This window comes from Lipotes vexillifer, unplaced genomic scaffold (genome assembly GCF_000442215.2).
Source record: "Lipotes vexillifer unplaced genomic scaffold, Lipotes_vexillifer_v1.1 scaffold591, whole genome shotgun sequence".
Taxonomy (NCBI): domain Eukaryota; kingdom Metazoa; phylum Chordata; class Mammalia; order Artiodactyla; family Lipotidae; genus Lipotes; species Lipotes vexillifer.
In genome coordinates, this window is record NW_006791954.1 from 4,877,302 (window position 1) to 4,890,158 (window position 12,857).

Below are 12,857 nucleotides of genomic sequence, written 5' to 3' on the forward strand. Positions count from 1 at the left end.
AAAGAGTCAGTCCATCCCTCCTTTGGTCCTCAGTGCTGGCAACCCATCTGCTCTCAGGCCAGCCTCGGGCCAGGGCCCAGGAGTCCCGACCCCGTACCTGCATTTGGCATGAAGCAGGGGTCACGGGTCTCTAGCTCAGGCTACTGTGTCGGGAGTGTCCAGGAGGATGGAGTCAGGGGTCTTCAGAGGTTATTTTCGTGTGGGGGTCCTCAGATGTGGGCGTGCTTCGGAATCACAGGGAGCTTGTTAAGATGCCCACAGACGTCTGAGAAGAACAGCTGATCCTGCCGTGGGCCTCCTTTGAGGTTAAAGAAACTGAGGCCCGGGTTGGGGGGGCGCTGGCTGAAGGTCACCGCTGAAGGTCATACTGAGTTCAAGGGTTTCGACTTGGTACCCTTCTCCTCCGGTCGGGGGATTGGTCCATCAGGGTAAGAGGCCTCTCGCTCAGGGTGGAGGGGGCATTCTGAGCACGCCCACTGGGACGCCTAGGAAGACACACAGGAAGCTCCCTCCCCTACATCCTTTCTGGGTCCTGCAGCAGAGCACCCACCAGGCTGATGACCTGCGAGGCTGGCTGGACAGTGTCATACTCCGCAAAGAGGTGGCACACATTCTCCTGTGACTCGGTCTGGCTCTTGGCCACAAACCCAAAGATCCTGATGGGAGAGGAGAGCCTGAGTGAGGGGCGGGACCCAGGGAGGTACCAGGCTGGGAGCAGCTTTCTTCTCTGCCCTACCCCAGCCCGGCACCTCACTATGACGGGAGCCTCCCCTGTCAGACCGAGAGATCCCTGAGTTTAAGATCTGGGTTTCCCTCCTGTGGAATGGGGGCGCCTGAGGACACGACCTGTGTATTCCCCATCAGAGTCGAAGCTTCCTGAGGGCGAAGGTGTGTCTTGACCATCAGCCTGAGGCATCCTTACAGACTAAAGCCTGCGCCTCCCACATAAGACATCGAACTGGTGGCTCCCTGAGGGCCCGGGCCTGTGCCCTCCGCCATCAAACCCATGGGCTCTTAAGATCAGGGCGGGGCCTCCTTCCTTCCCTCACTCCCTCCCCATGTTGGGTCCAGGCCTCCCCGAGGGAGACCTCTCATGGCGACTGAGTGGACAGGAAGGCCTTACCGGGAGGGCTTGCAGTATTTCTGCCACCTGTGGGAAAGGAACACGACAGTCCTGAGTACCAAGTCTTTGCTCCATTTCACAGGAGTCTGGCTGAGCTTCGGGAGATAATGGCCAGTTGTGTCCCCACTCCCACCATGTCCCCCTCATTCTGTTGCTCCTGACCCCTTGAGGTTCACAGGCTCTGTCTGGGATCCGAATCCCAGCGTCGGTGGGCAGCTAGGACCTGGATGGTCTTTTTAGTTTGGCTCAGATTTGAACTCACTTCCGTTGCTTGGGGTCCATGCCACAGAAGCGGAGGGTGGCGAAGGGATAATGGCGCCGGAAAAACACCCTGGGAAGAGGCCGGAAGGGAAGGGGAGCTGGTGAGGGCCCTTCCCAGTGTCCTGCCCCGCCTCCACCATCTCCAGCTCCCTGTCTTCCAAGAAGCTCTCAGTTTGATGACCCCTGACAGGCTGCCATGGCCTTTCCCACTGCTGGGCCCGGGGCACGTGTTTGCACTTCTCTCCTTTCATGAAGTGCCTTTTCCTTCTGTCCCATATGTTGGGGTTTTCTACCACCTGCTCCACCCCCACTGCCTGTCATGTCATTTAGTGAAGATAGGAATTACATCTGGTCATCTCTCTTTTTTTTTTTGGCTGTGCCGCGCGGCTTGTGCCATCTTAGTTCCCCCACCAGGGATTGAACCGGGGCCCTCGGCAGTGTAAGTGCGGAGTCCCGACCACTGGACCACCAGGGAATTCCCAGCATCTGGTCATCTCTTATTCCTCCAGCCCAGGACCAGGATCATGCTAGACTGAATCCCTGAGCCTGGGAAGGAGTGATCTCATTGGTCAGCCAGAGTCTGGCCTACAGGAGATGTACCATCAGTGGCTACAGATTTAATCAGTGCCCAATGACTATTGGTTAATTCCAAATCCATCGGTCATGATGAAGCGGGACTTTGGCAGGAGGTCATTGGACTGAGGCTCAGAGAAGGCAGAGAACTTGCCTGGAGTCACTCAGCACGTCACTGACCCTGCTGGGTCCAGGAGCCTGAACTCCATCTCCATTACTGCTCCATAGCAGTCTCAGCCATTCCCTCCAGCTTACCCTGCCCAGCCCTCAGCCCCAGGGCAAGGGAAGCCCCTTACTTCCTCTGGATGTCAGTCAGGGTGATGCCCTGCTCGGTGACTTTGAAGTGGACCACGGTGGGTGTGGGGAGGACATCCCTCTCCAATGTGGTTGAGATGGCCTTTTGCACAGCCAGGGCTCCGCTCAGGGTCTCCACGCTCACGGAGCTCAGGTACAGGGCATGGCAACCTGGGGGGTGCAGATACTGCATTGGAGCCCTGCCAGAATCCACTGGGGGGTGGAGGTCACCCAGACCCTGGCTGGCCCTCTGCCCAGAGCCAGGGGATAGGAGTACCTTCCTTTTTTTGGAAATCTAGCAGGGCTACTCTTTGAGCCACCGGACAGGTGGGCAGGGAGTGTATGGGCCACTGAAATTTGGGACCAACCCCAGGGGACTTTGGGGTTGCCTGCTGTTTGCATTGCTCTGGCCCCTGGCCCTCCAGCAGGGGGCAAGGGAGGGGATGTTGCCCTGTATGTAGGGGCATCCAGGCAAGCCTTCCTCTGTCCCATGGCTGGTGCTGCCTCCATCCTTCCCCACCCTCCCCCTGGGGCCCTGGTTCCTTGCTGAGAGAAGGAAGGGGAGACAGGAATGGGGAAGGGGCCATCGTGCTCAGGGCACAGAGTAGGAGCTGTCACTCAGACAAGTGCTGACTTGTGTCTGGCCCTTGGGCGCGAGGAGGAACGACCCTTCCCTTGTGGAAGACCCCAGGACCCGGACCTGACACTCCACAGAGGATCCCACCCCCAGGGCAGGTCCTTCAGACCTGGCGAGACCCCAGCACATCTATGTGCCCCCCCCCAACCCGTGTGTGCAGGAGGGGGTGTAAGCCTCACTGTGCCCCTCCTCTCCTGCCCCTCTTCCTCCTGGACAACTGCCTGCAGCTTCTCATCTCCTGGCTCACAGGGAGGGGGAGGAATGTGGCACCTTGTTAAAGACGAAGAAATAAAGCTGCAATGGGAAACACGTGTGGACCTGCGTGTGCGAGTGCGCACAGGGCTGGGAGGTGCCCTGCGGGGGGTGGGCACAGCCAAGCCTGGAGCCTCCCCCTGCCCCATACCACTCACCCGCAGATTTCTTCAGGCAGGAGGCCCGGCCGTCTGCAGAGAGGTCTGAGGCCCCGTCTCCACCTCCCAATTCTGAGCCAAAGCAATGAAACAGGCCCCCAGGGGGCGGGGGTGCAGTCAGTGGACCCCCCTCCTAGGAACAGGCCTCGTTCAGCCCTTTGAATCTCTTCCACCTCCGCCCACACCTTCGGGAAGTGACTTGGCTGAGAAACCAGGTGTGATTCCTGTAATGAGGCGAACAGCCGCCTAGGGCTCCCCAAACGCCTCGCTGGCAAGCCTTGTGATCTGTCCCTCGTCCAGCCCCTGGACTGCGGCAGCGACCTGGCCTCAGAGGCCCCCGACTTCCTCATTCTTTGGGACCCCACCGGAAACCCAGGCCAAATGCAGAAAGCAGGGAGGCTCTCGCCATCACCACACCAGGGGCTCCCCTGGCCCTGACTCCTCTCCCAGAACCCCCCTAGTGGCTCTCCTGCACACCCTGAGGTGTGGGCGCGTCTGGGGGTGCGGTGGCCTGTAAGCTTTGGATGGGGCTTCCTGATCTGGGTTGGAGGTCTGACTCTGTGCCTTTGGGCAAGTTACTTAGTGCCTTGAACCTTCCTTTCCTCCCTTCCCTCCCTCCCTCCCTCTCTCTCTCTTTCTTTCTTTCCCACATTTCACCCACTGATCATTTATTTGTTCTCATAATTCTCCTCCTTGATTTTCATGATACAGGCTTGTCCTTTGCTCTCTGTTAGTTCCCTGAACACTTTGGAACAAGACAGCAAGAGAGACTTCGGTTCAAATTCGAACCTTCCTTTTCTTAGCAGTGAAATGGGGATAACAGCAATGCCTACTTACCAGGGCTGGAGTGAGCTGTGAATGAAGGAGAGGGTACCCAGTAAATGTTGGACCTGGAAGTAAAAACCAAACCTCGCCGAACGGGCAGATTTATGCTCCTTTCATCCTCTTGAGGAAGGAGCTACTATTTCTTAAGATCTGCTCTGCGCCAGGCACTGTGCCAAGAGCCTTGCCTGAGCTCTCTCGCTGCATCCCCACACCAGTCCTAGAAGGAGGTGTGATGGTGACTGTGCTCCTTTCACAGATGAGGAAATGGAGGCTCAGAGAGGTTGACCTTCTCAAATTCTCACAGCCAGGAAGTGGAGATGTGGACGGACTCCAGAGCGTGCACTTTTTTTCTTTTTTCTTTTTTTGGTTGCGTGGGCCAGCTTGCAGGATCTTCGTTCCCCGACCGGGGATTGAACCCGAGCCCTCAGCAGTGAAGGCGCCGAGTCCTAACCATTGGACCGCCAGGGAATTCCCCCAGAGTGTGCACTTTTAACTATGACACTAAAATGATCCCTAAATAAGGTGAGAAGTGACCCGCAGGAACCTTTCTACTGAGAACAAACAGGTCTGGGGACCCAGCCCACCTTTCTTTGGGATGATGAGCTTGCAGGGCAGGGCCAGGGCCATGATGGAATGCTGGCACACGAAGGCAGAGAGGCTCCCTGCAAGGAAACAGGAGCCCAGCATAAGGAGGCCTTCCCAGGCCACAGCCCAGGGGCCTGGGGGCTGCAGATGCTCAGCTCACCGAAGTAGGGCTCTTCCTCGGCTCCTTTGAGATGCACCCCTTTGGCAGAAGACTCGATGAGGAAGTGACGGATGAGGTCGCTGCTGTCCTCGCCTGGACAGATAAAGCATGTGGATGGGAGTGCAACTCATTTCCTGACCTGCCTCCTCGGGGCCCATCCAGAGGTTAACTTGTCCAACCCTCTGCCTCTGGGTGGGACAGCAGGTAGGAATCTTATCCTCAAGGCCTCCCACGAAGGAGGTGCCCACACCTTTAGCTCAAAGGTTTCCGTGTCCAGTAATTCTTTCTTTTGGTTTCAACAGCCATCAGGGATGGCTGCCGGCTCTGTTTAGATCAAATCACAGCTCTCTGTCCTGGTTTCCCTCTCTCCCTACCCACCCCCTCCCAGGTGCTATTATTCTCCACCAGATGGTCCCTGCTGGCGCCAGGCTGACCCTGGGAGGGGGGACCACGCCCCTGCCTCCTCACCAGCCTGCAGCTTCCTGCTTTCTTTGGGCTCATTGGCAAGGCTTCCTTGATAACTAACGCTGCCCAGAGGTCACTTTCTTATTTAAACAGAGAGGCGTCCTGTAGAGAATGTGGATACGGGGTTTTTAATCCTCTCGCTCTATCACTTGCTTGCTCTGGGGGGTCATTAACTCCCTCTGGGAGTGTCTGTTACCTCACCCATTTGTTGTGTGAGAGCTACAGTCCTGGGCCTTAGGTGAGGTGTTGTGACCCAGGTACCTTGTAATGTAATGATCTGTTTCTATCTCTCTCCCCAGTGAGGTCTCCGTGGTGCCTTGCACAGTGCCTGGGGCAGGGTGGATGCCCCATCGATGTGTGTTGTATGCGGGGTTAAGCTAGCACACATGTTATTACTACATTAGGTTTCCTCACAAGAAATCCCGTCTGGACAGAGGTGGGCACCCAGAAGAGAGCAGCCTGGAGGGGGGCTGGGACCATCCTCCTCTTCCCACCACGAGGGTAGAGCAGGGAATCTGGGGACTCGGGGAGCCTCAGTGCTGGGGGGCAGTGGGGAGGGGGCTGAGGTAGGCCCTCCTCCCAGGAGTCATTATGGGACTGGCCCAAGGTCACCCCACAAGCCAGGGGCAGAGCCGGGACTGGAACCCACCACACCCTGTTGCCTCCTAGAGGTCTTGAGTGAGGACAGAGACAGGTGCCTACCTGTTCGGTTCTGGGCAGGTGCAGGGGCCTCCTGCACCTTCAGGGCAAGACCAAAGGAGCCTCGGTATGAAGAACTGTCCCTCACGACGAAAGCCCCCGGCTCTTCCTTCCTCAGCAGCTCGATGGCTGAAACAAGCCTTGGGTCAGAGACAGTCACCACCGAACCCGGACACCCTCTGTGCCTCAGCCCCATTGGGTCTTCATAGAGCAGATGGTACAGAATCACCTTTGGTTCCCAGGAAGTCCTTTCTATCGTCTAACCTCCACCATTCCTGCAGGTCATGGGGTTCACGGGACACCCCCCCTTCCCTGGACCTGCCATTTGCCGTTCCCTCCTCTCCATGGACCCAGGGCCCCATCTGCCCCATGTGGGGTGCCAGGACCTGGACCTGATTCCTGGGTCACTCATTCCCTAAAACACGGCTTCCCTTTTACCTTGTTCTCGGGTGATGCTTGGCTTAAACCAGTATTTAGATGTGTCCATCACAAACTTCATGGTGGGCTGCATGTCCCTGGCAGGGCCTGGAGACAGACAGAGGAGGGGGACCCTGTAGACTAGAGAGAGGGGAGCTGAGAGACCCGACCCCCTCCTCCACCCAGCAGTGCCATTCAACCCACCCTCCCCTACCCCTACTCCATTGTATCTCCAGATGCCTAAAGGGGCAAAATCCCTTTAGGCTAAGTAAATGTGCTCTTTGAGATGCGAAAATGCCCATTTTCCTGGGTCCCTAAGGCAGAGAGCAGTGGTTCTCAGTTTTGGCATCTTGAAAAGGTGTGTCGTGGCCAGCTGAGAGTAACTCATTATAAAAAATGTACTGGGGCTTCCCTGGTGGCGCAGTGGTTGAGAGTCCGCCTGCCGATGCAGGGGACGCGGGTTCGTGCCCCGGTCCGGGAAGATCCCACATGCCGTGGAGCGGCTGGGCCCGTGAGCCATGGCCGCTGAGCCTGCGCGTCTGGAGCCTGCACGTCCGGAGCCTGTGCTCCGCAACGGGAGAGGCCACAACAGTGAGAGGCCCGTGTACCGCGAAAAAAAAAAAAAAAGTACTGAAATCTGCAAATGATTTGTCCTAGGAACAGATCGGAGCAGCTTCAAAGGCATACTCATCGGGCCTCCCTGGTGGCGCAGTGGTTGAGAGTCCGCCTGCCGATGCAGGGGATACGGGTTCGTGCCCCCGGTCCGGGAGGATCCCACATGCTGCGGAGCGGCTGGGCCCGTGAGCCATGGGCGCTGAGCTTGTGCGTCCGGCAACGGGAAAGGCCACGACAGTGAGAGGCCCACATATCGCAAAAAAAAAAAAAAAAAAAAAAAAAGGCATACTCATCACCTCATTTTCTCTTGCTTGCACTGACACAGCTTCCTGGGTGGGAGCGAGCAGCGGGGTACAGTGAACATTTCACACCCCCCAGGAGTACCTTGACGTCTGTGGCCCAGTGAGGACTGAGAGGCCCGGGGAGCCTCGTGGCTCAGCCACGAGGGAGCCGTGGGCTCTGCTCCTGGGAGAGAAACACCCTGGGGGTGCTGAGGCTTAGCCTCTGTGTTTACTGCTTTGGGCTTTTTGTTCTTTTTGGACGCCTGTAGTCACAGACTACGGGAAGGAGGGTGTTTGCTGTTTTGTGGTTTTTAGCTGTCTGAACTGGAATGCATTGTCTCCGTTCCCCTGGCTGTGTTCGTCATCCACCAATGTCAGAGTTAGGACTGACTCTCCCTCTCCCTCTCTTGGGTTAGTCATCAAGCCTGCTGCTTCCATATCCTGAGGGTCTCCTGGCTCTGTCTTCTCTCCTCCACCCTCTGCCCTGCCCTGGACCACTTTGTGATGAAAACCCAAACAGAACCAAAGAAAAACTGCTCTCCCTGCCAAGCCAGGCCCTGCAATCCATCTGCCACGCAGCTGCCAGAGTGATCGATTGAACGTGTGTCTCTGACCCCATCGCTCTCCTGTTTGAGAGTCTCCGATGGTCCCCTATTGCCTAAAGGGTAAAGTGCACTCTTTTGCTTGGCATTCAAGGTCTTTCCCAATCTGGGCCCAAGTTACTCCCGATGACCTCATCCCGCACCCAACATTCCAGTCATTTCCTAAACATGCCACGTGCTTCCATACCTTCGTGACTATGGCCTGGATGTTCCCTCTGCTGGGACTGCCCTTCCTCTCCTGCTCCGGCCATCGACTTCTGATCCACTTTCCAGCCTTTTCAGTCCCCAGATGAAAAGTCTCACTCCTTCCTCTGTAGCCCCATAAGACTTAGAACATCTCTTTACCTCTGTGTTTCTCCTACTCTACAGTGATCCTTTGTTTTTTTTTTTCTCTCTTTCTAGACTGTGTCCCTACTATGTGGCACAGTGCTAGGCACACAGTAGGTACTTAATCAGTGTGTTGGTTGACCTGCTGTTGCAGAAGCAAATGCATTGGTGCTTTGTCTATTCCCCATTAGCCAAACCTCATGAAGTGTGAGGTACTGATTGGTTTACAGCTTACCCTCTGGGGATGTGGTGAGAGGGGCATCTGGCAGGGTCTGGCCGTGGCTCCTGGTGGCTGCACAGGGGTTGCTGGAAGAAGTAGCCCCAGGGCAGACAAAGGCCTGGGGTCCTGGGGTCCTCTGGGATGGGGGAGATCCTGGTTCTGGAAAGCCGTTGATCAGCACGATCGGTATGTCCGCCATGGAGTTGGTGATGGATGGGGGACAGCTGCTGGCATGTTCCTTGGCCAGTGGTGAGGAATGGGTTGCTCTGGGCTGGCCAATGCTTGGGGTGGGGTTGCTGGGGACCTGGAGGTCACTGGCTCTCGTATACAAGGACACTGGGCCAAGGCTGGAGGAAGAGCTGGCTGGGCTTTCCAAGGATCTCGAAGATGACTGATGGCTGGAGATGCTGGAGCGGAGGAGGGACTGGCTGTGGCATGGGGAGAGCACCAGACAGGCAGAGTTTTAGTGGGTGGGGGTGGACACTTAGGGGCCAGAGCTAGGCTCTGGAATTTAGTGATCTAGGTACCCATGGCTTTGGTCAGAGTAGTGCATACTCCAACCCCCCACCCCATAGCCCTGAGCAAAGGGTATGCCCACTTGATCCCCAAGGGATGCTGAAGGATACAGGAGTGTACCTGCATTGCAGGGTCTGTGGTCAATTAAAGTAGCCAGTGGGCTGGCCCCTTGCAGGTCACATGGGCTTAGGCTGGACTCTATTCCCTATTCCCTCTGCCTTCCCAGCTAGGCAGGTCCAACTGAGTTGTCACACCAGCCCCCCAGCACTCCCAAGAGTCCTGCACACAGGCTGGACCTGAGCTGGACCATGCCCATGGCCCATGCAGACGGAATTCCCCAGCTGGAGGAAGAGAAGGAGGCCAGCTCTGCATCCAGCCAGGCTTATGCCTGAGCTCAGAGGCCTGTGCCAGCGGGCATGGCTGTGGAATCCCAGTCTCCTTGCCAGGGACTGCCTTGGCACAGTGGTTTTGGAGTTGGTATGGGGGACAGAGGTCCTGGGGTTTGCTCTTCCTGGGCAGGATGGGTATGCGTGTGGCTCTGCTCTGAGGCCTGCAGAGAATTGGGCTGGGGTGATTGTAAACAATGCCCAGGCAGTTTTGTCTCCTTCCTGCTAGATTTTGCCAGGAACAAAGACGAAGGAGGTTTTCCTTTCCTGGATGGTTCATTCCAGACCCCCGATTCTGTTTACATCCTGTGTTTGGGGTTTTTTAAATTAAAAAAAAAAAAAAAATCCTTCCTACAGATGGGCTGTAGGAAGGCTGGAAAGGGTACAGGTGAGCCTCATTAATGCAGTGTGGTTCTTTTCCCGAGAGGTAGGTAGAAGTCAAGATTTTTGTATATTGAATCATATTCTAAATGCTCGAGGAAAGCTTCAGAGCCAAATGGCTGTGATGGCATCAAAGAGAACATTCACTTTTATTTTTGGTACATGCCCAGATTTTGCTCAGAAAGAGTAGAGTGTCCCTCTGTGATTTTAGGATGCGTGTGTGTGTGTGTGTGTGTGTGTGTGTGTGTGTGTGTGTGTGTGTGTGTGGAGTTGTGGAGGCAACGTCAGAAGCTGCAGTGGGGGTGACCTACCTTCCAAACACGTAACTGACATCAGATGCTGGGCTGGCTGACAGCATGGAGACCCTGCCCCCCAGCCCCTTCTCCAAGGCTGGGGAAGCCACCAGTGGGGAGCCCAAGCCATGGCGGTCTGAGGCCTTGTTTCCCATTCCAGGGATGGAGATGCTGGGAGAGGGTGGTGGATGAGAGGAAGGGGCCCCCGAGGGGGGAGAGGGGCGCTGGTGCCCCCTGCCCTGGCTCCCGGAGAAGATGAGGCTCTCACTGTTGCTCCGAGTCTCTCGGGGGATGTCTCTGGAAAGGAGAAGGCCGCCACAGCCAGGGGAGCCGAAGGGTGGGGTGACAGATGGGCTGGAGCAGCTCTGGGGGCCGTCGTGGCACCTTGATCTGGTCGAGGTCACCTCGATGTACTTTATATCTTTGGAGAGAGAAACAGAGCATTGGTGAAACCAGGGAGACTGGACTCGCAGAACAAGGATGCTGGAAGGGTCCTCAAGACCATCTGGTCTCCCCTTTCTTTATACATACATATATATATATATATATATACACACACACACACACACATATATATACGTATGTGTGTGTGTGTGTGTGTGTGTGTGTGTGTGTGTGTGTGTGTGTATATATATATATTTTTTTTTTTTTTTTTTTTTTTGAGTATTCTCATAGGAGACTGCGTCAAGCAATCGAGATTTGGGAGCTGAACCAAAGCCTCTTCAAAAGCAGAGTGGACTGCATTTAAATTTGATTTCCATCTAAATGTTGCTAAGATATAAGAGAAGTCTCATTCGCCTTTGTCTTGTACTTCTGTGTTTATATATATTTTTTTTTTTTTTTAATTTTTGGCCAAGCTGTGCAGCATGTGGGATCTTAGTTCCCCGACCAGGGATAGAACCCGTGCCCCCTGTAGTGGAAGCATGGAGTTTTAACTACTGGACTGCCAGGGAAGTCCCTCCCCTTTCTTATACAGATGAGGAAGTTGAAGCCCAGAGAGACGTTTATTGGAATCATGATCAGCATTCAGCTCCACCTTCAGGGCCCAGTTTCAAAGTCACCCTCTCTGTGACATCTTCCCTTGGGTGGGGAGAGACAGTGCCATGAACACGGGTCCTGGAGGTAGACAGACCTAGGTTTCAGATCTGGCTCTGCCACTTACTCTGAGAGAGCTTGGCCCAATGACTTCACCACCTAGAGCCTCAGTTTCCACGGCCGTAGAATGGGGCAGCTGTACGCATCCTCTTAGTGTTACAGTAAGGATGAACTGAGATGAATGTAGGCAGCATAGCACTGCATCTGGCACATAGTAAGTCCTTTAAAACTGGGAGATCCTCTCGTTCATGTGGGTTCCACTCCCCAGGTTGAAATGACTGCACCAGTCACATCTTCGGATGCCTCTATCACTCAGGCCTGTGAAAGCTATTTCTATGTCTGTGCCTGCAATGCAGGCAGGGGTTCTCAAGCTTGGCTGCATGCTAGAATCACCCGATGAGCTTTTAAAGGTCCTAAAGCCCAGGCTCCATCCAGTGCCTATTAGACCAGAACCTCTGGGGGTGGTCCCAGGCCTCAGGGTGGCTTAGCTCCTCAGCTGATTCCAGTGTGCATTGGGCCGCACCTCTGTGGTCCCCAGCCCAGCAACACGGCTTCACTCGGGAGCTGAGGAGTTGTGCAGAATCTCTGGCTTCACCCCAGGCCTGCTGAATCAGAATCTGCATTTTAGCGAGATTCTTGGCGATCTGGGTGCACCTTGGAGGTTGAGGAGTTCGCTTTAGGGTTAGCTTTAGAGCGAGAACTCTCTGGGGGCAGGGCATGCCGCCTTACTGAGCTGTGGGCCTCTTAGCACCCCAGGCTGCTGACTCACTCTGGTGCTCTTTTCATTCCCCAATGGGGGCATCTAGGACTCTTGTTCTGAGACCTTGTTTCTTCCTAGAGTGGGGTACCCTGTGGTTCTCCCATGGTGAGGATGGGCACCTCACCTCCTGACTTGGGGGAGGGGAGCTGTCCTCGGTGCTGTTCTAGGAAAGGTGGTGGAAGATGGGGGTTACCCAGTTTCTCCCTCTGGAGGGCTGTGAGTCCTGCCTCTGGCTTCCCCAGATGGAATCTGGGGCAGAGTCGGTGGGAAATTGCACCCTTGGCTCCTGTCTGCCAGCCTCCCACCCCCTTGGGCTCTGGCACACGCACCATCCCCCCACCCAGCGTGACTGTGGAGTCCCTGCCTGCCCCAGCCCGCTCCTGGGGAGGATCTTCTGGCCCTGCTCATGGCTACTGCTTCTGTCTGAGCCTGCGTGGGCCAGGTGGGGGTGGAGGATTGCATCAGATGAGGGGCGCTGGCATGCTGTCCCATGCCAGGAGGAACAGGCCTGGCTTTGTCGACAAACCTGGGTGTGAGTCTTGGCTTCGCCACTTTCCCGCCAAGAAGCATCAGGTAATTTTCCTAACTGCTCTGAGCCTCAGTTTCCTCATCTGTAAAGTGGGGATCTAAAACCACCCTTCCAAGGTTGTGGTGAGGATGAAATACACTGATGAATGGAGCCTGGAGCATGGTCCATGGTGGGCTTCAAGGAGCATCTCCTGCCTGCCTGCTTCTGGGGGGCAGTATTGGCCAGATGGCTAATACTCTCTGGCTAAGGTGGGGGTCCCACTGCTGAGGGCAAGAGTAGAATATCTGGCACAATGTATTGTGGGCTCTGAAAGAGAAGAAGTCTTGGAATGGGGTGGATTCTTCTGCGAGGTTGGCAAGCACAACTTTTTTTTTTTTTTTTTTTTTTTTTTTTTTTTTTTTTT

At 55.5% G+C, this 12,857-nt stretch overlaps 1 protein-coding gene across 1 annotated transcript in view; it reads right to left on the minus strand.

Annotated features, from left to right (window-relative positions):
- Positions 1–514: 514 nt before the first annotated feature.
- TNS4 (tensin 4) overlaps positions 515–12,857 on the minus strand; it is a 17,928-nt gene continuing 5,585 nt past the window's right edge. The window contains exons 2-12 of the mRNA XM_007465201.1: positions 10,089–10,491; positions 8,510–8,922; positions 6,471–6,557; positions 6,036–6,161; positions 4,869–4,961; positions 4,708–4,785; positions 3,299–3,370; positions 2,254–2,422; positions 1,386–1,454; positions 1,124–1,150; positions 515–656 (exon numbers count right to left, since the gene is read on the minus strand). Of these exons, the coding sequence (XP_007465263.1) occupies positions 515–656; positions 1,124–1,150; positions 1,386–1,454; positions 2,254–2,422; positions 3,299–3,370; positions 4,708–4,785; positions 4,869–4,961; positions 6,036–6,161; positions 6,471–6,557; positions 8,510–8,922; positions 10,089–10,491 (1,679 nt within the window). The remainder of the gene's footprint in view (positions 657–1,123; positions 1,151–1,385; positions 1,455–2,253; positions 2,423–3,298; positions 3,371–4,707; positions 4,786–4,868; positions 4,962–6,035; positions 6,162–6,470; positions 6,558–8,509; positions 8,923–10,088; positions 10,492–12,857) is intronic.